This window comes from Vipera ursinii, assembly GCF_947247035.1.
Source record: "Vipera ursinii genome assembly, chromosome: 2".
Lineage (NCBI taxonomy): Eukaryota > Metazoa > Chordata > Lepidosauria > Squamata > Viperidae > Vipera > Vipera ursinii.
Window position 1 is genome coordinate 17,544,304 of NC_139513.1, and position 27,300 is coordinate 17,571,603.

The 27,300-nt window shown below is 44.7% G+C and overlaps 1 protein-coding gene across 1 annotated transcript in view; it reads left to right on the forward strand.

The window, feature by feature from the left end:
- Nucleotides 1-1,816: 1,816 nt before the first annotated feature.
- The window catches only part of NOTCH4 (notch receptor 4), a 59,805-nt gene continuing 34,321 nt past the window's right edge, over nt 1,817-27,300 (forward strand). The window contains exons 1-12 of the mRNA XM_083353287.1: nt 1,817-2,160; nt 9,423-9,498; nt 11,800-12,068; nt 15,250-15,630; nt 16,482-16,604; nt 18,031-18,186; nt 18,987-19,172; nt 21,671-21,778; nt 23,733-23,934; nt 25,658-25,803; nt 25,907-26,059; nt 26,889-27,037. Coding sequence (XP_083209413.1) covers nt 2,118-2,160; nt 9,423-9,498; nt 11,800-12,068; nt 15,250-15,630; nt 16,482-16,604; nt 18,031-18,186; nt 18,987-19,172; nt 21,671-21,778; nt 23,733-23,934; nt 25,658-25,803; nt 25,907-26,059; nt 26,889-27,037 — 1,992 coding nt within the window. The 5' untranslated portion in view covers nt 1,817-2,117. The remainder of the gene's footprint in view (nt 2,161-9,422; nt 9,499-11,799; nt 12,069-15,249; nt 15,631-16,481; nt 16,605-18,030; nt 18,187-18,986; nt 19,173-21,670; nt 21,779-23,732; nt 23,935-25,657; nt 25,804-25,906; nt 26,060-26,888; nt 27,038-27,300) is intronic.

Below are 27,300 nucleotides of genomic sequence, written 5' to 3' on the forward strand. Positions count from 1 at the left end.
TTTAATGAAGAGAAGGACTCTGGGCAGTGGTGGGATTCAGCCAGTTCGCACCAGTTCAGCAGAACCAGTAGCTATTTTTTTTGTTGTCCAGGCCCAGCATGGACTGCCGGAAGCGGCATCCACACAGAACCGGTTGTTCACATATTTGAATCCCACCAATGACTACGGGTGACCTGATAGCAGCGTTCCAGTATCTAAGGGGCTGCCACAAAGAAGAGAGGATCAATCTATTCTTCAGAGCGTCTGAAGGCAGAACAAGAAGCAGTGGACGGGAACTAATCAAGGAGAGAAGCAATATGGAACTAAGGAGAAATTTCCTGACAGCGAGAACAATTAACCAGTAGAACAGTTTGCCTTCAGAACTTGTGGGTGCTCCAACACTGGAGGCTTTTAAAAAGAGATTGGATCACCATTTGTCTGAAATGGTGTAGGGTTCTCTGCCTGAGCAGGGGCTGGACTAGAAGACCTCCAGGGTCTCTTCCATCTCTGCTATTCTATTCTAACCAGTGGAACCGCTTGCCTCCAAAAGTTCTATTTGCTCCAACATTGGAGGTTTTAAAGAAGAGATTGGACAGCCATTTGTCTGAAATGGTATAGAGTCTCCTGCTTGAGCAGGGGGTTGGATTAGATGACCTCCAAGCTCCCTCCCAGCTCTGTTATTCTGTATTCTATCTCATGATCTGATTTCAAACAGCCTACAAAGTCAAATTGTAGTAAGACTTAGTGTGTTATTCCAGGCAGTTTTTCTGCCCCTATCAAACGAGTGTTTAGATTTGACAGATTAGCAAACTTTTGATACAGGAGAGTTAAAAGGGAAAACTTTAAATAATTATTATGTGTTTAGAGCCCAGCCAACTCCTAGTAACTCTATGTGGGTTCTCTACACCCCCTCCCCCCAATATGGAATTAATGTGCCTTTTCCTTCTTCTAGAATGCGTGTTCAACTTCCCAATCTACCCTATGGACCTGTGATTTCCTAGTGGCCTTCATTTCAACTACTAAGCAGGTCAAGTTAATTTCTTAGGGGTTAGTAGCAGCAAACTGTGAAAAGCAGAGAAGTCAAGCCTTAGTCATGGGTCTTCAAACTCGGCCCTTTTATGACTCATGGACATCAACTCCCAGAATTCCTCAGTCAGGCACACTGGCTGAGGAATTCTGGGAGTTGAAGTCCATGAGTCATAAAAGGGCCGAGTTTGAAGACCCCTGTGCTGGTTTGGAAGAAAGGCAACAGAAAGACTTGGGGGAGAATTCTTAGAGTAATGGTTTCCAAACTTGACATCTTTAAGATGTGTGGACTTCAACGCCCAGAATTCCCCAGCTGGGGAATTCCGGGTGTTGAAGTCCACACATCTTAAAGTTGTCAAGCTTGAGAGCAGTATCTTAGAGAGGCAGCAGGAGTTTAAAAACAAACAAACAAACATTCCACCAAATCCTTGAGTGGCTTCTGAGATGCTGCTTCGAAGTCCATTTTTCCACCAGAAACCATCACAAGGAGCGTTGTGTCAGCAGAGATCACACCAGCAGAACCATCACAAGGAGCCCTGATGAACGAGAAGATCTGGTAGAGTTGTATGCATCCCCCATGAGCTGAGCTCAGATCTCCATCACTTCCCCAGCTGCACACTCTTTGCCCACCTCCTTGACCTGAATACGGGTCATTGTCCTTCATACCCCTGTTTCCAGCCTAAGGGCAGTACAACATCTTTTACTACTATTCTACCCTGCTTTTGTTCCCTTCTTCCTCATCAGCCACCCACCCTAACCATTCCCACCCTTTGTCCAGTGTTGACAACAGCGCCCTGGGTAACAGGAAGTCTTTCCCGTCCCAGGCATTGTGTGGGGCAGGAAATCTTCGACAATGGAGAACAGAAACGGCAGGATGTGTCTTGCATTTTTTTAAGGGAGGGCCGTGATGGGGTGTCACACACAGAGGTTCTCCTAGGTTGTGTCTGGAGAAACTGGGGTGCTTCCCCGGGGTGCCCACTCTAATAGCATCATCCACAGCCCGGGCTTCAGTTTGACCCCACTTTTTGGGGGGCACCTGGATTCTGCCTCCCAGGTCCTCTCATATGTGTTGGGAAGAGTGATGAGGGTGTGGAAGGAGGATCTAAAGGAGGATGAAACCGTTGCTACTGCTCATGTTGATCCCGTTTGCTGGAGGTAAGTTAAAATGAGGAACAGAAGTAGAACGGAATAGAATGTAGATTTTTATACGTAGGCTTTCCGTAGCATCCTTAATGAATTATCTCATTTTCTGGGTCTGTCCAATACCCTGAAGCCTCAACTCATCTTAAGGGCTGATTTCCTGCCATCAGAAAAACTAACCACCCTGTTGGTTTCCTGGCTTCTAATCTGCCCAATTTTTCTTAATTCTTAAGGCTTAAAGTTTCAATGTTTTTAACAGTTTAGTGTTTTTATATTCTTGTTTTTATGATGCGATGGGACACCTAGACTTGCTCAACAGTGAGATAAGTGGCATATTAACTGTTTAATTAAATAATCACGTTTAGTATGAAAGAGCCTTGGTGGAGCAGTGGGCTAATGCCTCCTTAAGTAACACCAGCTGCTTGCAATTAGTGCAGATTCGCATCCCACCAGGCTCAAGGTTGACTCAGCCTTCCATCCTTCTGAGGTAGGTGAAATGAGGACCCAGATTGTTGGGGGCAATTAAGCTGACTTTGTAAAAATGCTGCTTGGGGGGTGTATGAAAGCCCTAATAAGCAGGCATATACATAGAATGAAGGCTACTGCTAAGCTTGTAAGCCGCCCTGAGTCTTCGGAGAAGGGCAGGATATAAATGGAATAAAAAATAATAATAAAATAATAAAATAAATAGTATGCTGCAAAAGTAAAACCAATAAATCTTGTTCTGATCTGATCTGGTTGGTTTATTTATGACTTTATCTAATTTATATAGCCGGTCATCTCATAAAACGTCACTCTGGGCGGCGTACAGCAATAAAATAATAACATACTGTAAAACTAGGCAATATCATGATATATAATGAGTACCTTGCTATGGAGCCATCTAAGGCTATCTCTGTTTCCTGGGAATCCCTTGCGTGAATGACATAACCAGATCTTGAGGGACTTCTAGAATATTAAGAATATCAGGTTTTAAGTATATTGCATGCACATCACCAGAGAGGACAGATTTTAGTTGCTAATGTCTCATCAGACCTTGGAGCAGTTTCAATGCAGTTTTTCAGCAGGTTTGTGTTTGTGTGTGTGTGTGTTTGTGTTTTCTAGTCTTGATGTCTACAACGAACTTGCTGGGTCTCTCCATTGTTAACCGTTTTATGGTAATTTGTGGACTGGCACAGTTGTTATTGTATGAATGTCATGGATGGCAGTCCACCTCTCTGTATGAGCAAAGACTTGTGTAGAATTGTGCATCTGCTTGCTAGGTAAAAAAAGTGTTTGGCAGGATATGGAACTGAGCAACCTGAAAAAAGGGATATTGGGGTGATTCTGGATTGTTTCTGAAATAATCTTCTTACCAAAACATACCTAGCAGCAGATTTTTCTTGCTTTCTTGTGAAGTTTAAATCCTCCTGTTCTCTTGGATGGTTACAATGTTTTGGAATTCGAAATATTGATATTATCGTGATGGTTTGACGCACAGGCAGCCAGATGTTTAAACTGGGTTTGGCAATTTTATCCACCCAACGAGTCCTTCCCAGGGATCTGAGATAGACAGATGTTAATTCTTGCTGGTGTTAAAAGACATCGCCGTAGGCTATAAGCTGTTCCAGGTGAAGCTGCCTTTTGCAATTGACTCATGGGGATTTTGTCAATGCCGATGGTGTTCAAGTGATGCTCCAGATGTTTTGAGATTTGCACCCTAGGCACATATTTATTATTGGTGCTACTTTTGCTTTCTTTTGCCACTGTCATTCTATTTCTATTTGCTGGTCTTTGAATTTTGTTACTTTCTTATTAACAATAATTATAATCATCAATTGTTATATTTTATTACGGTTCATTGCACAGTAAGGCAGATGGGGTTGCTTTGACAGTTCTAAGTGTGAAGATTGGTTGTAAATAACTTTTCTCAGAGTTTTTATAATGTTGAACGGTCGCTAAACGAATGGTTATAAGTTGAGGGCTACCTCCTGTGGATGATGTTCATTCAGAATGCTCATGGGAAAACATTTGTGACTTGTTGTCTGTTTAAAGGCAAAAGCACTCTTTTAGCACTGAAAAGCTCAGGATGAATAACAGAGAATACTGGTAGCTTGGAATTGAACTGAAGGGTCCTTGATGGTCTCTGAGCTTGGTTGTTTTCTTGAAGATGTTTCATTACCTAGACTGCTAACATCATCAGTGCACCATCATTTGCAACACTTAAATATGAGCTTGCAGTGTGCAGTGGCAGCCAAAAAACCCAATGCAATCCTCCGTTGCAGCAACAGAAGGATAGAGCCAAGTTCATGTGAAGTATTAATATCACTTAGCAGTGCTTTTTTTGTAAAAAAAAAAAAAAAGGTGCCGGAACTCACACATGTCACCCGCCTTGCCTACCCTACAAGGTTCCATCCAAAAAAGGTGCCGGAACTCCGTTCTGAGCGTTCTATGAGAAAAAAAGCCCTGCCACTTAGTAAGCTTAGTAAGACCACACTCAGAATACTGCATCCAGTTCAGGTCACCATATTATAAAAAAGATGCTTAGACTCTGGACAAGAGTCCGGAAAAGAGCAACAAAGATAATTAGGAGGCTGGAGGCTAAAACATATGAGGAATGGTTGCTAGAACTGGGTATGTCTAGTCCAGGGGTAGGCAACCTCGGCTCTTTTATGACTCGTGGACTTCAACTCCCAGAATTCCTGAGCCAGTTGAAGTCCACGAGTCATAAAAGAGCCAAGGTTGCCTACCCCTGGTCTAGTCTAATGAAAAGAAGAACCAGGGTTGACAGTGTTCCAATATCTCAGGGGCTGCCATAAGGAAGAGGGAGTCAAGCTATTTTCCAAAGCACCAGAAGGCAGGACAAGAAACAATGGAAGGAAGTTATCAAGAACCAGAGAGAAGCAACCTGGAACTAAGAATAAATTTCCTAACAGTGAACAGTTAATCATTATTATTATTATTATTATTATTATTATTATTATTATTAATTACATTTTTATACCGCCCTTCTCCCGAAGGACTCAGGGCGGTGTACAGGGCAATAAATATCAAAATGTAAATACAAAAGTTAAAGAGTTAAAAAGAATTAAATAATTATGCCCAATATAATACAATAATAAAACTGTGTTAAAACTAAATCCAACCCCAAACCCATCAGACCAGGCCAGATTGTTCAAATAAATAAGTTTTTAAATCGCACCGGAAGGAGCGAAGGTAGGGAGCCATCCGGAGCTCAACTGGCAAGCGGTTCCATAGGTCTGGCGCGCCCACAGAGAACGCCCTCCCCCTGGGGGCCACCAATCAACATTCTCTGATCGGAGGCACCCTGAGGAGGCCCTCTCTGTGGGAGCGCACAGGGCGGAGGGAAGTTGATGCCGGCAGCAGGTGATCCCTGAGGTAATCCGGACCCATGCCATGTAGGGCTTTGTAGGTCATAACCAGCACCTTGAATCTCACACGGAGGGCAACTGGCAGCCAATGCAGCTCGCGGAGCAGAGGTGTAACATGGGAGTATCGGGAGACCCCCAACACAACTCGTGTGGCTGCATTCTGCACCAGTTGAAGCCTCTGGGTGGTCCTCAAGGGCAGCCCCACGAAGTTAACCTGTGTAACAACTGCCTTCAGACGTTGTGGGTGCTCCATCACTGGAGGCTTTAAGAAGAGACGGGACAGCCCCTTGTCTGGACTCATATAGGGTCTTCCTGTTCGAGCAGGGGGTTGGACTAGAAGACCTCAAAGTTCCTTTTCAACTCTGTTATTCTGTTAGTTTGGGTGATGAAATGTCTGCAAGAAAACAACCAGGCTCAGATAGGCACAGAGAAGAAAGAAAGAAAGAAAGAAAGAAAGAAAGAAAGAAAGAAAGAAAGAAAGAAAGAAAGAAAGAAAGAAAGAAAGAAAGAAAGAAAGATCCTAAATTGTCAGGATGTGTTTGTGCCAAAATTAGGGGCAGATGAGAGAGGGCCTTGCCCTGTCTTAATTTATTATGCTTTATACTCCATTGGTTTGATTCACCTGGGTTGTGGTTGTGCAAAATTTGCTGTAATTTGCTGTAACTTTAAATTTAAAGTTAGAAAAAATGAATGTTATCGGCTTTCAAAGAAAAGGGATAGAGTCAAGGAGGAATGCTGGGATGAATGTTGATTGATAAGTTGACAGTTTAGAAATCTTTATACTAGTATTCTCTATAAGATAGAATTGAAAGTTATTTAACCACAATGTATATGATCGAAAGAAATGTTTACTAGGAAGTTCACAGATTGTATATGCATATTTTGTTATAATGTAAAGAAACTTTTTTTTCTTTTTACAAGGTAATCCTATAGTATTGTTTAAGCCAGAGAAGTTGTATCATGCAACTTCTTCTTTTTTAACTGTATATTCAATAAAAAACTTTTTTGGTGTAATTTTGTGGGCAGAAATCTTATTTTTGCTAGACATACCAAGTAAGAGACCTAACTTGATTCCTTCTACATTCAAATGTTGGTTCTAACATTTAACAATACATTCCCTCCTTATTTTTCACAAAAGTCTGCAAAAACACTAGAGGTTTTTAAGAAGAGATTGGTTTTTGAGAAGATCACTTGTCTGATCTCCGAGGCGGGCAAAAACAAATAGGTTAATAATTCCTTTTTGCATGGGACAGGAAATCTCTTGGGGAAAAGTATCATTCTGGCTAGATTTAAACCTTCCTCTTAGACGTGCTAGATTTCTGGCTGCAGGAAATGTGCTTGTATTCATCATTCTTCGTCCTGAGGATCATGTGATCTTATTGGGCCCTTACAGATTTTTCCATGAACGAAAGAAGAATGAAGTCTAATTGAGCCTATCAACACCTGTAGCACCAGTCCCAAAGACCATTGTTATTTCTAGCACCAGTCCCGAAGACCATTGTTATTTCTAGCAACTTAGTGACAAATTTTGATTTCTCCATCCTATTAAGAAAAGTCTAGAAGTTTACAGCTCACTCTGAGCCAGCCTGCGTGGTTTTCCTCCCCCCTTTTGTTTACTGAATAAAGTAGAAGGGGGAGGAATTAGGGTAACCTAGAACTAAAGAGGGACGCAGTGGCTCAGTGGGTTAGGACGCTGAGCTTGTCGATCAGAAGGTCGGCAGTTTGGCGGGTTGAATCCCGAGTGCTGCGTAACAGAGTGAGCGCCTGTTACTTGTCCCAGCTTCTGCCAACCTAGCAGTTCGAAAGCACGTAAAAATGCAAGTAGAAAAATATGGACCACTATGGTGGGAAGGAAACAGCGTTCCGTGCGCCTTTGGCGTCTAGTCATGCCGGCCACATGACCACAGAGACGAGCACCGGCCCCTAGAGTCGGAAATGACTAGCACGCATGTGCGGGGCAACCTTTACCTTTACCTTAATAGCCTAAAAGAAATTAGGATATTACCTTGCTTGGTATGTATGCTTTTTATGTAATGCTTTTCATTCTGTGTACTGTGTACTGATGCTAATAATTTACTGGTGTGTACATAGTCCTGCATGAACAGAGGGATAGAATCAAGATCAGGTGAAGTGTTAATACCACTTTACAATGCCTTGCTAAGGCCACACTTGGAATGCTGCATCCAGTCTTGGTCGCCACGATGTAAAAAAGATGTTGAGACTCTAGTCTAGAAAGAGCACAGAGAAGAAAAACAAAGATGATTAGGGGATTGGAGGCTAAAACATATGAAGAACAGTTTCAGGAATTGGGTCATGTCTAGTTTAAAGAAAAGAAGGACTAGGGTGACGTGATAGCAGTATTCTAATATTTGAGGGGCTGCCACAAAGAAGGGGTGTGTGTGTGTGTGAACTTATTTTCCAAAGCACCAGAAAGCAAGACAAGAAACAATAGGTGGAAACTAATAAAAGAGAGAACTAACCTAGAACTAAGGAGAAATTTCCTGACAATGAGAACAATTAACCAGTGGGATGCCTTGCCTTTAGAAGTTGCTGGTACTTCAGCACTGGACGTTTTCAAGAAGAGACTGTACTGCCACTTTTTTTTTTTTTATTGAAAAGTTTTACAATACAATTTTCCATTAAAAACCCCCATCCCCCTCCACCCTCCCCTCCCTACCTCCCCCCTACCTCTTCCCTCCCCCGTTACCTCCCCCCTTCCCCCCTCCCTCTTCCCTCCCCTACCTCCCCCCCACCCCCCTCCCCCCCCCGGACTTCCCAGAGCTAAATACAAGGTATATATATATAAAAGCAATCATAAGCAACCATATACTAACAACCATAAATTCTAAAATCCATCACTCTCTAACTTATATAAGAACAAACAAAACTTAACATTATTAAATATATATAAAAAAAATAGGAAAAGAAAAGAAAAAACACGAAAGAAGACTTATTCGAATGCTAGATAAAACTTCTTAACCCTATACTTATTCTGGATAAACTCAATCCACTTTCTCCATTCCATAATATAACGTTCTTGCGAGTGATCTTTCAAATAAGCCGATATCTTCGCCATCTCTGCCAGGTCGGAAACCTTTAAAGTCCATTCTTCTATGGTCGGCAGCTCCTCTTTCTTCCAATATTGTCCTATCAAAAGTCTTGCTGCCGTGACTAAATTCAGCATCAACTTAGAGTCCACCACTGTAGCATCAACAATTATTCCCAACAAAAAAAATTGCGGACAAAACTTTATCCTCCTTTTAAAGATCTTCTGTATATTCCACCAGATTTTAATCCAAAAGGCCTTAACCTTTTTACATGTCCACCATATGTGAAAATATGTTGCATCTTCAACCCCGCACCTCCAACACTTAGGCTGATAATTCGGGTACATACTTGCAAGCTTTTTAGGATCTAAATGCCATCTATAAAACATCTTATAAAAATTCTCTCTTAAATTTTGAGCTTGAGTAAATTTCACATTCCTCACCCAGATCTTCTCCCACATGTCCATTGTAATAACTTCCTGGATATTTTGGGCCCATTTTATCATACAGTCCTTAACAAGCTCTGTTTCTGTACTGCCACTTGTTTGGGGTCTTCTGCCTGAGCAGGTGGTTGGACTTATAAAGCACCTTCCTAGATCCCTTCCAGTTCTATTATTTTGTTATTCTGTGTTCGTTGTCTCTGGATCCCAAAGTACCAATTGCCGGGTCACCTGATCCTTGCTCGGATACCTGGCAAAACAAACATATCCGATCTGTTGAGTGATGTAGTTTATTTTGTACTCTGCATTTAATTCTCCCAGACACACACACACACACACACACACTCACACACACTTTTCTCTGCAAATATTAAGGCAAGAGCCTTTTTCTGAATCTCTCGGCGTTTTCGTTTCCCCAGCTGAATCTTGTCCTCATATGCCCTGCAAGAATGGCGGGACTTGTTTGAACCACTCCAACGGGACATCTTCCTGCGTGTAAGTTTTTTTTTTTTTTTTGGAAAATGTCAAGATTCCCATAAAGGTTAAAATTGTATGACAAGCAGAGCCTCTACAGCAGGGGTGTCAAACTGCCACCTGCGGGCTGGAGCGTCACAGAGAAACAGCGCCCATCCCATTTTCGGCAATGGGAAAAAGTTCCGATACGTCGCGCGACGTCACATGACGTCGCAAGTTTGACATGCCTGCTCTACAGCAAGGGTCTTCAAACGTGGCCCTTTTAGGACTTGTGGACTTCAACTCCCAGAATTCCTCAGCCAGCCTGGCTGAGGAATTCTGGGAACTGAAGTCCACAAGTCCTAAAAGGGCCACGTTTGAAGAACCCTGCTCTACAGATAGAGATTTGTCCCCGGGTTGATTTTGTGTACAGGAAACGCTGCTGATATTTCTGTCCAATACAAGAAGGCAGAGGGTCAAGCTTCAATTCAGGCTGATTCTGGCCAAACATGCACAGGAGAAATAGTTTCCAGCCTATTGTACAGCAGTGGTCAGGGAGATAACTTATATACTCGTGTATAAGCCCATCCATGTTTAAGCTGACTCTGTTTTTTTAACCCACATGCAGATAGTCCTTGACGTACGACCGCAACTGAGCCCAAAATTTCTGTTGCTAAGCGAGACGGTTGTTAAGTGAATTTTGTCCCATTTTACGACATTTCTTGCCACAGCTGTTAAATGAATCACTGCAGTTGTTAAGTTAGTAACACTGTTGTGAACTTGAATCTGGCTTTCCCCATTGTCAGAAGGTCAAAAAAAGGGGGTCACATGACTCGGGACACTGCAACCGTCATAAATATGAGTCAGTTGCCAAGCGTCCGAATTTTGATCACGTGACCGTGTGCAATGGTCGTAAGTGTGAAAAATTATCATAAATAATTTTTGCAGTGCCGTTGTAACACTAAATGAACTGTTGTTAAGTCGAGAACTACCTGTACTATGAAAAATGCATCCATTCGGGATAAGCCGACCCTCAAAATGTTTGAATGTTTTAATTTTCACAATTGGCCTTTCTGTGGGTAATGTACAGATTATCCAATTTTCATGGCAGCTTGATTAAAGATTCAAGGGCCACCTTATCTATGGTTGGGCTTATATGTGAGTGTATAGAACAGGGGTAGGCAACCTTGGCTCATTTATGACTCGTGGACTTCAACTTCCAGAATTCCTGAGCCAGCATGGCTCATATTGGAAACCTCTCTCTTTCCCCTCAGCATGGCTGGTTCAGGAATTCTGGGAGTTGAAGTCCACGAGTCATAAAAGAGCCATGGTTGCCATATGGCTACTTTTAAAAAATATTGCCATATATATTTGTGTATAAGCTGAGCCCAATTTGGGAAGTGCATATTGGCACTTAAAATTCTTATTTTATTTCTGAGTCTATATGGTAAACCCCCCTCTCTGGAGGTTAGAGCAAACAAGATGAATTTGCACCCCTATTCACCCCAACTCACTCAATCTTTTGGACCTTGAACTGTGATATCTTGCATCTACCCTACTAACAACTGCAAGCACCATATTAAGTAGGGTATTTAGTTTACTTTTGGCTTCCCTGAGCCTGTCCAGGGACACTCACTGCAGTAAGGCAGAATGTGGTTGAGTTAAGGTTGTGTTACTGCAACCCTCGTGGTTTATAAGCTTCTGGGCTTAGCAGTATGTCTGAACCAGCACAGCAGCAAACCTTGATTAACAAGTTATAGCAATAGCACCTAGACTTATATACCGCTTCACAGTGGTAGTGCAATATACGCAGGCCTTGTGCAGTCTTAGAGGCTTTCAATTACAATTACCCATAAGGCTAGCCCTCAGTTAACAATGGCGGTTGGGGTCAGAATTGCTGTCGTTAAGTGATGCAGTCATAAGGCACAATGTCCTGTGACTGTGTTGCTTAGCAACAGCAGTACCAGAAGTCTGGTTGCCATGGTTAAGCAAAGACGTGTTAAGTGAGCATGACCGCAACTTCTGACTTCCGGGTGGCTTCCCCAAATGACTCTCCTTCTGGGAAGCCAGCAGAGAACACGAGAAATCCTAATCATATGACCCCCAGGATGCTGCAACGGTTGGAAATCCAAGAATTGGTCACACATCTCCCTTGTTCAGGGTCATCTCAAGCTGAAACAGTTGCTGAATGTGTGATCATAAGCTGAGGACTGTATATTTTCCCTAATGCTCTCCATCCTAGCTCCAGATTAAGTTGAAATCTTCAAAAAAACGTTTTGTTTCTATCAAGTTATTTTTTGTGTGTGGCTTCTCTGTTTCCTTCCCATCTTCTGACTGCCACAGGTGCCTTCCTGGCTATGTGGGAAACACGTGCCAGTTTGCAGACCCCTGCACCCCTGTGCTTTGCCATAACGGGGGCACCTGCTACTCCCGGGCTCTTCCTCCTCCAGCCTCCCCCGAGTATATGTGTGCCTGCCCTCCTGGCTTCACTGGGGAGAAATGCCAGGGCGTGGTTGGTGATCCCTGCTTCCCGTCACCCTGCCAACACGGAGGGACATGCCAGCGGATCTCCCGGAAAGAGCATCAATGCCAGTGTCTATCAGGATGGACAGGTAAGGCAATCAGCTGTGAACTTTGAGGTTGCCCCAGGTCATGTGTTGCGTCGCAGGTAAAAAACCTGAAGAGCTTAGATTGTACTAATAAAGGGGAATATTTGTACCTCAAGGTTGACAGGAGGGATCCTTGGCGCTCTCTGAGCTTGCTTGTTTCCTTGCAGACGTTTCATAACCCAGACTAGGTAACATCATCAGTAAGGAGTGAGGTTTGCTGTCAGTTTATATTCTACTGGCTTTGCCCTGTTAATATTGGTGGGGATGGTCTTAGAGCAGAGGTCCCCAACTTTTGGGCACCAGGGACCGGTTACATGGAGAGAGGTTTTTCTGCAGACCGGAGGGGGCGTGGTTTTGTATGCTGCCTGCATCTCGCGGATGGAGTTTTGTTTGTGCAACCCGGTTGCTGGCATGCTGCGGCCCGGTACCGGTCCATGGACCTGGGGTTGGGGACCCCTGTTTTAGAGGTTCTTTGGTTAGGCCAGGGGTAGGCAACCTTGGCTCTTTTATGACTTGTGGACTTCAACTCTCAGAACTCCTGAGCCAGCACACCTGGCTCAGGAATTCTGGGAATTGAAGTCCACGAGTCATAAAGGAGCCAAGGTTGCCTACCCCTGGGTTAGGCTGTTTAATGTTGGCTTCTTTGGCAGTTTCTTGATTGAGGTATTGTTGACTTCATTGTTGGTTTGATGTTAACCTTGGAGTTAATCTACGCTGATGTGGCTGCTGATTGCTGGTGGGGAAGTGCTTGGGTCTTTTTGTTCCCTTTTTTGGCTGGTTGATTGTCTCGTTTGCAAAGTCTATAGAGATGTTGTTAATGTCTATGTGTTTACTGATGGCTGATTTGTCAGGGTGCCAAACATCCCAATCAAAGAACCACCAAGACCATCCCCACCAGCACTGACAGGGCAAGCCACCAGTATATAAACTGATAGCAAAGGGCACTCCTTACTGTCTATGGAGATTTATTTATTTATTTATTCATTTTATTGGATTTGTATACCGCCCTATTCCCATAGGACTCAGGGCGGTTTACAGGGCAGTTAAAACCATGAATACAAAAAAATAAAAACAATTAAAACAAATTAAATTCAAGCCCCAAGAGTAAATCTAAAACCCAGTTAAATTAACAACCCCACAGTCTGGACCAAATAGATCGAAGAGCCAAGTTTTCAGGTCCCGGCGAAATGAGCGAAGGTCGGGGGCAGTCCTAAGTTCTGTGGGTAGTTGGTTCCATAGGGCAGGTGCACCCACAGAGAACGCCCTTCCCCTGGGAATAACCCGCCGGCATTCATTAACCGGCGGTACCCTGAGAAGGCCTTCCCTGAGGGGGCGCACAGGACGATGGGAAGAGGATGCCGGCAGCAGGTGTTCCCTCAGATAATCCGGACCCAAGCCATTTAGGGCTTTATAGGTCATTACCAGCACCTTGAATCTCACCCGGAGGGCAACCGGAAGCCAATGCAGCTCACGGAGAAGAGGTGTTACATGGGAGTATCGGGAAGCTCCCATCAAAACTCGCGCGGCAGAATTCTGCACCAGTTGAAGCCTTCGGGTGGTCCTCAAGGGCAGCCCCATGTAGAGAGCGTTGCAGTAGTCTAACCGCAGTCATCCAGGTCTCAGTTATCCCAAAAGTGCTTTTTTCAAAAGGCAACTGGACTTTCTTGTTTTTCTTTGAAGACATTTCGCTTGTCACCCAAGAAGCTTTCTTTTTTGTTTTAGCTCTGACTGCATGGTGGGGAATGGAAGGATTTATGGCCAGCTGTCTGCAAGGAGTATAAATCCTTCCATTCCCCGCCATCCAGTCAGAGCTGAAGAAGCTTCTTGGATGAGAAACGAAATGTCTTCAAAGAAAAACAAGAAAGTCCAGTTGTCTTTTGAAAAAAGCACCTTTGGGACGCACTACTCACTATCACAAAGGATGTTACCTAGTTTGGGTATTGGAACATATGCAAGAAAACAAGCAAGCTCGGAGAGCACCAAGGACCCTTCAGCTTAGATCAGGGGTCCCCAACCTCCAGTCCGTGGACCAGTACCGGGCCCCGGCATGCCACCAACTGAGCCGCACATACAAGCGAAGCCCCATCCGCGGGATGCAGGCAGCACACAAAATCACGCACCCTCCAGTACATGGGAAACCCTCTCTCCACGGAACCGGTCCCTGGTGCCCAAAAGGTTGGGGAACCTCTGGCTTGCCTTAGATCGTATTGCTGTAATTGCCAGGTTGCCTTTTTTCACCAGACGCTGCTCCCCCTCCTAAGTTCTCCCAGAGTTTGTGGAAAGAGATTTCACTTTGAAGCAACTGATTGATTTATTACTCTGGTTTCTAGGCCACTCAATTCCAAAAAAGACTACCATGTGTGAGTTGGGTGGCTACGTAAATGTGGGTGGCTTTACAAAGTTAAAGCCCATCCTTGGTCAAGCTCATTGACACGGCTTGGCTTTTTCCTCTTAAATTCAAAAGATAACATTTTGGAGGTCGCAACCCTGTCCTTTTTTAAAAACTTCATTTTCCTACGAACATTTGGGAAGAACTGACCATATAAAAAGATTGAATGGGAGATGGACCTAATGTGTGAACCACCAAAGAGCTTGGCAGAGAGCCCTCATAACCCTCCTGACTGACATCGGTACGTTGTCATTGAATTAAAAAGCTGAAAGCCCCGAGCTGACCAAATCTCAAAAGATTTCAGACAGCTTTAAAGGGAAGTGCTTTCTGAAAACACTAGTCCTCACCTCTGGAGGACCTTACAAACCTCTTGAACGATATCACAAATCGGCAGGCTTACATGGATTAATTCTCTTTCTGAACCGATAAAAGCATAATGAACCCCTTTTACCGAACCAACGGGAAAACCACCTCCTCGTCACTTCCACCCGAAAAGGGCCAGGAAGATCTCCTAATTGAGGCCCCAAGAAAACATTTACTGATTTGTTTGACAACCATGGAGAGAGAAAAAAAATCGTAAAACTGGGTGTAATTCATTTAACAACTGCCTGGCTTAGCAATGGAAATTCTGGTCTAGTTGTAAGTTGAAAACCACCTGTAGTAAGAAAGATGGTCATCTCCTTCCTTCTGGGGACTTCCTAGAAGTCATTGGTTGTTAGAAGATGCTGGATGAACTTGACCTCTGATCTTCTCTTCTCTGATCTTTTTCTGTCTTGACTTTGATCTCTCTTTCAGGGAAGAACTGCCAGTTGATGGATTTCTGCCCTGCCAACCCTTGTGCCAACGGTGGGACGTGTGTCATCACCTACCCTGTCATTGTCTGCCAGTGCTGGCCAGGCTTTGAAGGACACACCTGCCAACGTGACATCAATGAATGCTTTGCGTCTCCCAGCCCCTGCCTCAACGGTGGCAGCTGCATCAACAGCATCGGCTCCTTCCGCTGTTTGTGCCCATCCAACTTCTCTGGTCCTCTCTGCCAGTACCGAAGGGGCCCTTGCTCCTCGGAGATCTGTCTCCATGGGGGCACCTGCCATCACATCGATGGAGGATACCACGGCTGCATCTGCCTGCCAGGGAATTATGATTCATTATTCTTACTGTTGTTAATGAGTGTTTGTTGGCTAAAAGCCATTGCAGCTCTACCTCGAGTCCCGAAAGTATTCAAAAAAATAGTTTAAGATGCCCAAGGAAGGTGATGTCAATTAAGGCTTTTTCTCAAAGGTCAAGCGAGAGGATAAATGGGATTGTGAAGGGAGAGCAAGTCATTGTTTGGGATCTACACAGGAGAAAACTCTTCTCTATGTGCCCAGCAATTGGGGCACTGGTTGGGGAAAGTCCTGGGTGTCACCCCCCCCCCCCACACACACACTAGTTTACTTCCCACAGTATTTGGTAACAGGGTTGTTCACAAACATTGGTGCATCCAAACTATTAATTCAGGTTGTAGATGGCAAGTTGGTGAGAGTAAATTCTTCTTCTTCTTCTTCTTCTTCTTCTTCTTCTTCTTCTTCTTCTTCTTCTTCTTCTTCTTCTTCTTCTTCTTCTTCTTCTTCTTCTTCTTCTTCTTCTCCTTCTCCCCTTCTCCTCCTCTTCCTCCTCCTCCTCTTCCTCCTCCTCCTCCTCCTCTTCCTCCTCCTCCTCCTCCTCTATGTAAGTGAAATCATGCTTCTTTCCCCCCCACAGTTTTCTCCCCAACTTTACCCAAGAAATGGAGTTGGGACTGATTTCTCAGCATTTTGAGGTCAACAGCCATGCAGATGATCCCAAGTCTTTTTCAGATTGTTGTGTGATGATTTGAGGAAGTGGAAACAGTGTGATGCAGAAGTATCCTAAGAAGTGAGAGGCTGGAAGAGTTGTGTCCTCTCAAGTTGTTCCTCTAGATAGAAGCCTCCCTTGTCATTGCTGATGACACTGTCTTGTTTGCTCCACAATGACTCTAAGTTTATTGCTTCCTGTTCTACCAATAGGCTACACTGGTCAGTATTGCGAGGTGAATCCAGATGACTGTGCAGGGCATCAGTGTCTCAATGGCGGCACCTGCCAGGATGGTATTGGGTCATACACCTGCCATTGCATCCAAGGCTGGACAGGTGAGACTCAAGCAAGAAACAAAGAAGCAAATCTGCAAAGTTTCTTTGTCTGTGCCAAATATATATTGAATTCTGGATTTATAGAAGAAGCATTTAAAAATACCTAAGCAAGACATTCGCCTTATTGCAGAAGAATCTTCCTGAGGCCATATTAATCTTTCTTTTTCTTGATCAAAGTTGCACTGTTTATTAACATAATGCCATAACCATTTAAAACGGCCCAAAAATAGAATGTCACAACTGCACAATCAATTAATTTGGTCAGACAAGTCCATGTAATGTATGGATCTTTGTCAGAGGTTGTTGGCTAGAAATAGCAAGGACTGGACTTGGAATGTGGCTGACGTGAAGGTGAAGCACCTGTTCTTCTAAGCATGTGGCTCTCCTCCCTTCCAAAGTGAATGGCGGGAAGGAGGCTTGGCCATAGCAGGAAAGGAGAAATAGGTTTTATCATTCAAAACTGATCCGTGTGACCAGAATTGCCTGGCCTGTCTCGATAGATCACGAATGACCTTTCCCATCTTGTAAACCAGGGGGTCTTCAAACTTAACAACTTTAAAACTTGTGGACTTCAACTCCCAGAATTCCCCATGGCTGGCTGAGGAATTCTGGGAGTTGAAGTCCACAAGTCTTAAAGTCACCACGTTTGGAGTCCTTTGTGTAAAATAAAGTATGTGTAGTCCTCAACTTATCTCCACTTGCTAGGGGCCATTTAAAGTTCTGAGGGACCTACCTGGGGGGTGGATACTGGATTTGAAGTTCTAATGGTTGCCTCCTCACCCATAGTTACGTAACTGCAGTTTGGGCATTTATGGCCATTTGCAGTGTCCCATGGTCACCTAACCACATTTTACGATGGCTTTGCCAAAAAGAAGCACTACTTAAGAGTTTTGGCAAAACTGCACCCAGGGCAAACCATTGGTTCAGTTAACTAATGACCACCACTTTAATGGTTCATTTTAAGGTCATTTTCTAACTGTCACGAATTATGAGTTATGACCGTGATAGGCAGGCTCCGTTATGGTGGTAACTGGAGAACTACCTGTACAACAGCCCTGGTGGCGCAGTGGTTAGAATGCAGAGCTGCAGGCTACTTCTGCTGACTGCCAGCAGTTTGGCAGTTTGATTCCCACCAGCTCAAGGTTGACTCAGCCTTCTTCGTCCTTCCAAGTAAAATGAGGACCCAGATTCTTAGGGGCAATATGCTGAACCTGTAAACTACTTAGAGAGGGCTGTAAAGCACTGTAAAGTGGTATATAAGTCTAAGTGCTGTTACTATTGCTGTAAACGTTCTCTGACATCTCAAATAACTGCTGATAGCTTGGCTGGAGCTTGGGGATATGGTCACAAAGGCTGTTAATTCTGAAGGGCCCCCGATAGATGGAGACAAGGCGGCTTTGCTTATCCTCCATATCTCCTTCTCCAGGGCTTCTTTGCCACTTACCTGATGCCTGCCTCAACAATCCGTGCCATCCTGATGCCCACTGCGACACGGATCTCCAGACTGGTCATGCCATCTGCACATGCCAGCTGGGTTATGCTGGAGCTCTGTGCTACGAAGACATTGACGAGTGCCGGATGGGTAAGATGGGCTGAGGGAATAAAAGTCAAGATAAGATTTAAGATTAAGATCAAGATGCCGGGTTTGAGTCTGGTCGGGCAGGATGAGATGAGATGAGATAATCTTTACTGTCACTTTGTTGTGTATTCAATAGCACACTTTAAAATGAAATTCTGATGCCTATTCATGAAAGAAAAGAAAAAACACCCCACCAAGCAAGGCCACCATCCCAAAGATAACAATAATAATATAATAGCAGCAGCAGCAGCACAGTCCAATATGTATCACAACCCAGAAGTTACGTTGTTCTTGGGGAGGGGAAAAAAATACCCAATTCCCACAACTGAGCAATACAGGTAGTCCTCGTTTAGCCACCATCATTAGCATGAGCAACTTGGCTGTTAAGTAAAGCAGTTGCTCAGTGAAACCGTGATTCTGTTTACGATCTTACTTCAGCTTTCCTTTGCTTTACAGACTTGCAAAGGTCTTTGAAGTCAAGGATTGGTTGCCAAGTTGCCTTTTGCATTATTGTGAATGGGCACTAAACGAGGTTGTCACTACCTGTTTCTGAATAAGATCAAGCGTCACCCAAACACCTGCAAATTTCTGAATTGCTCCTCAGGCTGCCTCAGCCAAAAGAAGCCAAGGCAGAGGTGCCGAGACAAATTTTGCAATGCACCACTGCCCTCTTGTGGTGCAATGTGGTTCAAATGCTAACCTCTTCCGGGGAAATGTTTGGCAAACTTTTTCCTTGAAATAAAGTTGGCAGGATTGGAGTGATGGGTGTTTTTCCTCTGGATTCTTCCTCTCTCCTGCTCCAGGGAGCAACCCGTGTGAACACAGAGGAAGCTGCTACAATACGCCCGGCTCGTTCACCTGCTCCTGCCTCAGGGGCTACACAGGCTCCAGGTGCGAATCTAACCTGAATGAGTGCCTCAGCCAGCCTTGTCAAAATGGGGCTTCCTGCTTGGACCTGCTGGACCGTTTCCAATGCCTCTGCCCATCCGGTAAGGCTTGGGTTAGGCAAACTACAGATAAATTTCATGGATTTTTTTTTATTTGAACAGATAATAAATAAATTGGAGTCAAGCAGCACTTTTATTTAAAGGCATTAAGCTTTTCTTAAAAGCTTTTCTTAAAATATTTAATTTCATTTAACACAGATAGTCCTCATTTAACAACCGGTTGCTTAGCAAACCATTCACAGTTACAGTGGACTGTAACTGATTTCTGATTTCTGCCCCCCACCCCTGCAGTCACATGATCATATTTTGGGCATTTGGCAACCTGCCCACAATTATGGCTGTTTGTGCTGTCCCACACTTGTGTGACCCTGATTTATGACTTTTTTGTTGGAACCTAGGGTTTATTTCTGGTTTCTTGCAAAGAACGCCCATTGGGAACAATGGGTTCACTTAATGACTGCCGTGTTCATTTAATGACCACCCTGTTTGCTTAACAACAGACGCTGTAAAATCGGGTCAGTCATGTGATGATCTACTTAGCGACCCCTCATGACATATGGCTGTAATTCCAGGCTCAGTTATAGTTGCAAGTCCTCAACTTAAAACATTTCATTTAGTGACTGTTCAAAGTTACAACATCACTGAAAAAATGTGACTTTTGACCTTTTTCACGCTTACGACCTTAGTAGCCTCCCCATGATCATGTGATCAAAATTCAAATGCTTGGCAGCTGGTTCATATGTCATGGTTCCGACAGATGAAACTTTTCAAAGAACTTTGAGGCACTGTTTACCTTAAAGAATCTTTATTTGAGTAGCATAGCATCAGCACTAACATAATTACCATATAGGAGCCGTGACCAGGGGGGCTTTTGCCCAGGTTCGCCTGGTGCGCCAGTTGCGACCCTATCTGGACCGAGATGCCCTACGCACAGTCACTCATGCGCTCGTGACCTCCCGTCTAAACTACTGCAATGCTCTCTACATGGGGCTGCCCTTGAGGACCACTCGGAGGCTTCAGCTGGTGCAGAATGCGGCCGCGCGAGTTGTGATGGGGGTTTCCCGATACTCCCATGTAACACCTCTACTCCGCGAGCTGCATTGGCTTCCGGTTGCCCTCTGGGTGAGATTCAAGGTGCTGGTGATGACCTATAAAGCCCTAAATGGCTTGGGTCCGGGATATCTGAGGGAACACCTGCTGCCGGCATCAAGTTCCCTTCGTCCAGTGCGCTCCCACAGGGAGGGTCTTCTCAGGGTGCCACCGGTAAGAGATTGCCGGCGGGTAACACCCAGGGATAGGGCCTTCTCAGTGGGGGCGCCTGCCCTTTGGAACCAGCTGCCAGTGGAGCTGAGGACTGCCCCCGACCTCCGTTCATTCCGCTGGGGCCTGAAGACCTGGCTCTTCGAGCTCTCTGGCCCAGGCTGAGGATTAATCTTATTTTAACTGGGGTTTTATTTATGCAGGGACAAATATATATTTTTTAAATTTGTTTTAACTTTTGTATCTTGGTTTTTTAATTACCCTGTAGTCCTTCGGGAAAGGGCGGTATATAAATGTAATAAAATAAATAAATAAATAAATAATTGAAGCCAAAAACTGGATTCTCAATCACAGCACAATTCCCTCCTCCAGTTAACAGTCATAAATCAGATCCCCCAGTTAGTTTGAAGCACAAGCTTCCCCTCCATCTCTCCAGCCCACCAATTCTTTATCATCTCTTATTTCAACAACCTTGGTTCTCACGCTAGGTTCAGTGTTATTATGTCTAGCTGGACTCTCATGCAGATTCCCCCCCACTCTCCCAGCACCATCTAACTCTAAAAGCAAAAAGAAGAAAATGGCTGCATCTCCATCTGTTGTCAGTGCAAAAACATCCAATGTTAGCAGCCTTGACATCATACTTATGACCGCTGTTGTGTCCCACAGGCGTGGGATCCCCTTTTGCAACCTTTTGGCAAGCAAAGTCAATGGGGGAGGCCAGGTTCACTTCACAACCAGATTACTAACTGGCCAACTGCAGTGATTCACTTCACTTCACTGTGGCAAGAAGGGTCGCAAAAATGGGGCAAAAGTCACTGAACAAATTTCTCACTTAATAACAGAAATTTGGGCCTCAGTTGTGGTCCTAACTGTACTCAGTAAGCTTTTATTATGAAGCCTAAGCTGCAACACACGGAGGTTTAGGACCTGGTTAGTTAGAAAAGGTGCTCCTGGTTTTTTGCTAGACAATATGGCTCTCCTGTTATAGATTTAACTGATAGGCAGGCATGCTGCACAACAATTTGACGGATGCTCGTTTGGTCCTCCTTCTTCTTGGTCCCTTAAGACAGAGGCCCCCAACCTTTTTGGGCACCAGGGACCGGTTCTGTGGAGAGAGGTTTTTCCGTGGACTGGAGGAGGTGTGGTTTTGTGTGCTGCCTGCATCCTGCAGATGGGGCTTCGCTTGTTTGCGTGGCCAGGTTTCTGGCATGCCATGGCCTGGTACTGGTCCACGGACCAGGGGTTGGGGACCCCTGCCTTAAGATCTTTCCTTTACACAGGATTCAGCGGGCTGTTCTGCGAAGTTGAAGAGTGTCCCCAAGGCCATTGCCTCAACGGGGGAACCTGTGTACTCCAGAGCTATGGCTTTGCCTGCCTGTGTCCTCCAGGTGAGTGAGAACGATGAAGAGAGAGCCCAGCAACATGGTTCATAGAGCATCGATTCCTCCATCTTCCCTATGGAGCATCCTGTTTAGGCCACCATCTTCCAGCTTTGTACCCAACCACACATAGACCCAACCTGCATTCCCAGGGCCATCTAGAACCCTCCTAGCCCTGTGGTGGTGAACATATGGCACGCGTGCCACAGGTGGCACGCGGAGCCCTCTCTGTGGGCACGTGCACCGTCGCCCCAGTCCTAAGCCTTCGACTGGGTTTTATAAAACCTTTTCACTTTGGGCCTCTGCCGCCATGTGCAAAAAAAAAAGTTTCAATCAATCAATCAATTTCAACTTCTCGTGGGGAAAAAAAGATCTCGCAAAGTTGGAATTGATTGATTGAACTTCTTAGTCCCCCCCCAGTCTGCCATTACCACCGCAGCCACGCCCACCCAATGGGCCATGTCCACCCAATAGGCCACGCCCACCCGGCACCCGACGATACATAAGTGGGCTTTGGGTTGCAGTTTGAGCACTCGGTCTCTAAAAGGTTCGCCATCACTGCTCTAGCCTCTGCTTCAGGGCTCTGTACTAATAAAGGAGAACAGTTGTAGCCAGTGGTGGGATTCAAATAGGTGAACAAGCAGTTCTCTCTGTGGATGACGCTTCCAGAAGTCCGTTCTGGGCCTGGGCGACAAAAAATTAGCTACCAGTTCTGCCGAACTGGTGTGAACCGGCTGAATCCCACCCCTGGCTGTAGCTCAGAATTGAAGTGAGGGATCCTTGGCTGCTCTCTGAGCTTGATGGTTTTCTTGCAGATGTTTCATTGCCCAAAGTAGGTATCATCAGTGCTAGTGGTATGGGCCATGGTGACGCAGTGGTTAGAAGGCAGTATTGCAGGCTAACTCTGCCCATGGACAGGAGTTCGATCCTGACCGGCTCAAGATTGACTCAGCTTTCCATCCTTCCGAGGTCGATAAAATGAGGACCCAGATTGTTGGGGGAAAATATGCTGACTCTGTAAAACTGCTTAGAGAGGTCTGTAAAGCACTATGCATATAAATCTAAGCACTATTGCTAAGTGCCAGTGGCTAGTGGCATGTGGCTTTGTGTGGCTAAAAGTCACAGAGTTCCTTCCATTTTAAGGCAGGAAACAGAGGGAGAGAGTTGTACCCTGGAAGCCCTTTGAACGCCTCCCTCTTAGAGTGACTAAGTCTTCTTCTAATAGAACAAATCAAGACTAAGGTTGGCTGGGGTTAAGCTTTTATTTAGCAGATTTATATAGCCACTCGAAGGGACGCGGTGGCTCAGTGGGTTAGGATGCTGAGCTTGTCGATCAGAAGGTCGGCAGTGTGGCGGGTCAAATCCCGAGTGCCGTGTAGCACAGTGAGCGCCTGTTACTCGTCCCAGCTTCTGCCAACCTAGCAGTTCAAAAGCATGTAAAAATGCAAGTAGAAAAATAGGGACCACTACGGTGGGAAGGGAACAGCGTTCCGTGCGCCTTTGGCGTCTAGTCATGCCGGCCACATGACCACGGAGACGTCCTTGGACAAGCGCTGGATCTTCGGCTTTGAAACGGAGATGAGCACTGGCCCCTAGAGTCGGAAACGACTAGCACGCATGTGCGGGGGAACCTTTACCTTTACCTTTATATAGCCACTCATCTTATAGCCAACTCCATTGTACTGATCCCCAAAGTAAATGTATATATATTGAGAACTACGCAGTCAAAGAAAAGAGCAGGCAGTTCTTGACTTACAACCGTTCATTTAGTGACCATTCAACCCTACAACCGCATTGAAAAAGTGATTTATGACTGTTTTTCACACTTATGACTGTGGCAGCATCCCCATGGCCACGTGATCAAAATTGGGGCAGTCTGAGCTGGTGCAGGACAAGCTCTGGAATAGACAAGAGTGAGGTAAAAGGCAGAAGAAGATTGATGGTGTCAAGACTTTGTCCCCAGGTTTTGAAGGATTTCGGTGCGAGAGAGATGCTGATTTCTGTCACGGTGACCCTTGCCAGCATGGCACCTGTGTGAATGTCCCCGGCTCCTTCACCTGCGTTTGTGCTCCGGGATTCACAGGATCCCTCTGTGAGGAACTCATTGACCCTTGTTGGGAGTTTCAGTGCCTGAATGGAGGCAGTTGCCGCAGGACAGAATCCGGGTAAGGATGGATCCGTCAGTTCTTCAAAGTGGACCAGACCGCGAAACCAAAGTCGTGCATGTAAATATAAATCTACTTTGAGTAAAGTAAAATAAATATACTTTTATTGTAATCCCCAAAGTGCTTTTTTCACGAGGCAACTGGACATTCTTGTATTTCTTTGAAGACGTTTTGCTTCTCATCCAAGAAGCTTCTTCAGCTCAGACAAGAAGCTTCTTGGATGAGAAGCGAAACACAAAAATAAGGAAGTCCAGTTGCCTCGTGAAAAAAGCACCTTTGGGACAACCATGACTGCGGTGACCGAGAATCTCCATGGACACTTTTATTGTAAGGTTATAGTAAAAGGACTGCAAGTCTCAGCACAGTTCTTCCGTCCTTCCTTCCAACCTTGTGAGAACTAGAACATACCAAAATTTGTAGATCACCTTCTTCAAATTAAGAGAGTTAATTTATACAAGAATCCAACAGCATGAATATATAACTATATATTTGAAATCAGTAAAAATAAAAACGATGAACTCTGGGATATAAGAAAAAATTCTTCTTTATTGTTGAGCTTTCGTCAATAAGCTGTTGACATCATCAGAGCAAGGGCTGAATGATAAGGGAGTCAGTACATACACTTATATGGTAACAATAACGGTCAAATTGTGGAATGTGGGTGTGTTATATTCGTGACAAGCTCGCTTGTGTATAATTTAATATAATAAAAATAAAATAAATAAAATATAAAAATAAATAATAAAATAAATAATAAAGTGATGAAATATTATATAAATATTGTATAAAATAATGAATAATAATAATAAAATAATACCTTGCTCAATAGTAATAACTGTGAGAGGGATCTGGGAGTCCTAGTAGACAATCACTTCAATATGAGCCAGCAGTGTGCTGCAGCTGCCAAAAAAGCCAACACAGTGCTAGGCTGCATTAACAGAGGGATAGAATCAAGATTAAGTGAAGTACTAATACCACTTTACAATGCTTTGGTAAGGCCACACCTGGAATAGTGCATCCAGTTTTGGTCACCACGATGTAAAAAAGATGTTGAGACTCTAGAAAGGGTACAGAGAAGAGCAACAAAGATGATTGGGGGACTGGAGGCTAAAACATATAGGGAACGGTTGCTGGAATTGGGTATGTGTAGTTTAATGAAGAGAAGGGTGAGGGGTGACATGATAGCAGTGTTCCAATATCTCAGGGGCTGCCACAAAGAAGAGGGAGTCAAGCTATTCTCCAAAGCACCTGAAGGCAGGACAAGAAGCAACGGATGGAAACTAGTTAAGGAGAGAAGCAACCTAGAACTAAGGAGAAACTTCCTGACAGTTAGAACAATTAACCAGTGGAACAACCTGCCTCCAGAAGTGGTGAATGCTCCAACACTGGAAGTATTTAAGAAGAGACTGGACAGCCATTTGCCTGAAATGGTATAGGGTTTCCTGCTTGAGTAGGGGGTTGACCTCCAAGGTCCCTTCCAACTTCTTCTTCTTCTTCTTCTTCTTCTTCTTCTTCTTCTTCTTCTTCTTCTTCTTCTTCTTCTTCTTCTTCTTCTTCTTCTTCTTCTTCTTCTTCTTCTTAATATTATTATTATTATTATTATTATTATTATTATTATTTAAATATTATATGAAATAAAATATAAAATTAAATAAAAATAAAATATAAAAACAAAGCAAAACAATCCCCTCTTTCTCCCCACTCCCTTCCGCTTCTCTCCCAGGCCACTTTGTATATGTTCACCTGGATGGACCGGCCAGAAGTGCGACACAGAGGTGGATGCTTGCAATTCCAGCCCATGCCACCAGAGGGCTACTTGCTTGAGCCGCCAGGGAGTCTTCCAGTGCGTCTGTCCCAGCGGCTACGTAGGTAACTTGGTCTGAACCTCAGGTCCTCCTTTGGGCAGCCCAGCAGCTCTCAGACACAACTGCGCTCTTCCTGCCTGGATCACTGACTCTTCCCTCCCTCGCAGGGGCAGTGTGCGATGTAGAGGTGGACGAATGCTCTTCGAGCCCCTGTTTGAATTCTGGAACTTGCCTTAACAGCCCTGGTAGTTTTCACTGCCTCTGCCCCAGAGGCTATTCAGGACTCAAATGTCAGGTTACCCTGGACCTTTGCTCAGACTGTGAGTATCCGGCAGCACCAGCTCTGCACAATCTCTAAAAGATCCTCTTGGTTGATTCTCTCACACCTCCCTGTCCTGCAAAAGTACACGTTAAAAATGCAAAAGTGAGAGTCCAAAGTTTGTTGATGTTAGTTTCTTCGATGTTAGTGTTTTTCAAACTGGGCAACGTTTAAGGATGGTTGGCCCTCACCTCCATGCTGGCTGGGGAATTCTCGAAGTTCCTTCGGGCCTCTCCGTTCCTGTATCTTTTAACCCCATTACAGTGTATGCCTCCCAGCATACACAGAGGGACAGCACAGCAGGAGGCTGATGGTGCAGATCAGCAGAGGGGTTGGACAGCTCTGGGCGATAACTGCTCACTCAGGATAAGCCTAATGAGTTAAGCTGTTGACAGCCCCAGGCATGGTCAGCCTGGTGGGAAGCTAGGATCTACACCCATTGTCACCTGCACTGGCAGGAAGCCCAGGTTTGAACTGATTGGATGCCATCCACCTGGGCAGGTACAAATAGACGCCAGGCTTCCCTGTTTCCCCAGTTCATTCTGTTCAGAATAAACTCATCTTTACCCCAGCTCTGTGTCCGTCTCTATGTGAAGCACGCGACCTTACACCCATCGTAAGAGGAAGAAATAGAGTAGGCAAAACTTTTCTTATTATGGCATTAGTCACCCAGAGAAAGGCTCAGAGATGCTGAATTTCCTAATTTTGGGCAATTTTTCCATGCATTACAGAATGCTGCTGAATGAGCAGTTGGCATCTCAAAACCCTTCCTGAGCTAAATGCCTGTTATTTGGGTTTTCCAGTCTGTTTCTTTTCACCATCTGCCACAGATCCCTGCAAAAATGGAGGCCAATGCAGAGTGAAGGAATCTGCACCCCACTGTTTCTGCCCTCCGGGATGGGGTGGCCCCCAATGCCAACAAAGGGCCAATCAGAACAGAGACAACTGCACAGACCGGACTGCAGAAGGTGGTTGCCAGGTGAGTTTAGAATGCAAAGGTAACAGAATAGCAGAGCTGGGAGAGATCCTGGAGGTCATCTAGTCCAACCCCCTACTCAAGCAGGAAACCCTATACCATTTCAGACAAACGGTTGTCCAATCTCTTCTTAAAAACTTCCAGTGTTGGAGCATTCACAACTTTTGGAAGCAAGTCATTCCACTGATTAATTGTTCTCACTGACAGGAAATTTCTCCTTAGTTCTAGGTTGCTTCTCTCTTTGGTTAGTTTCCACCCGTTTCTTC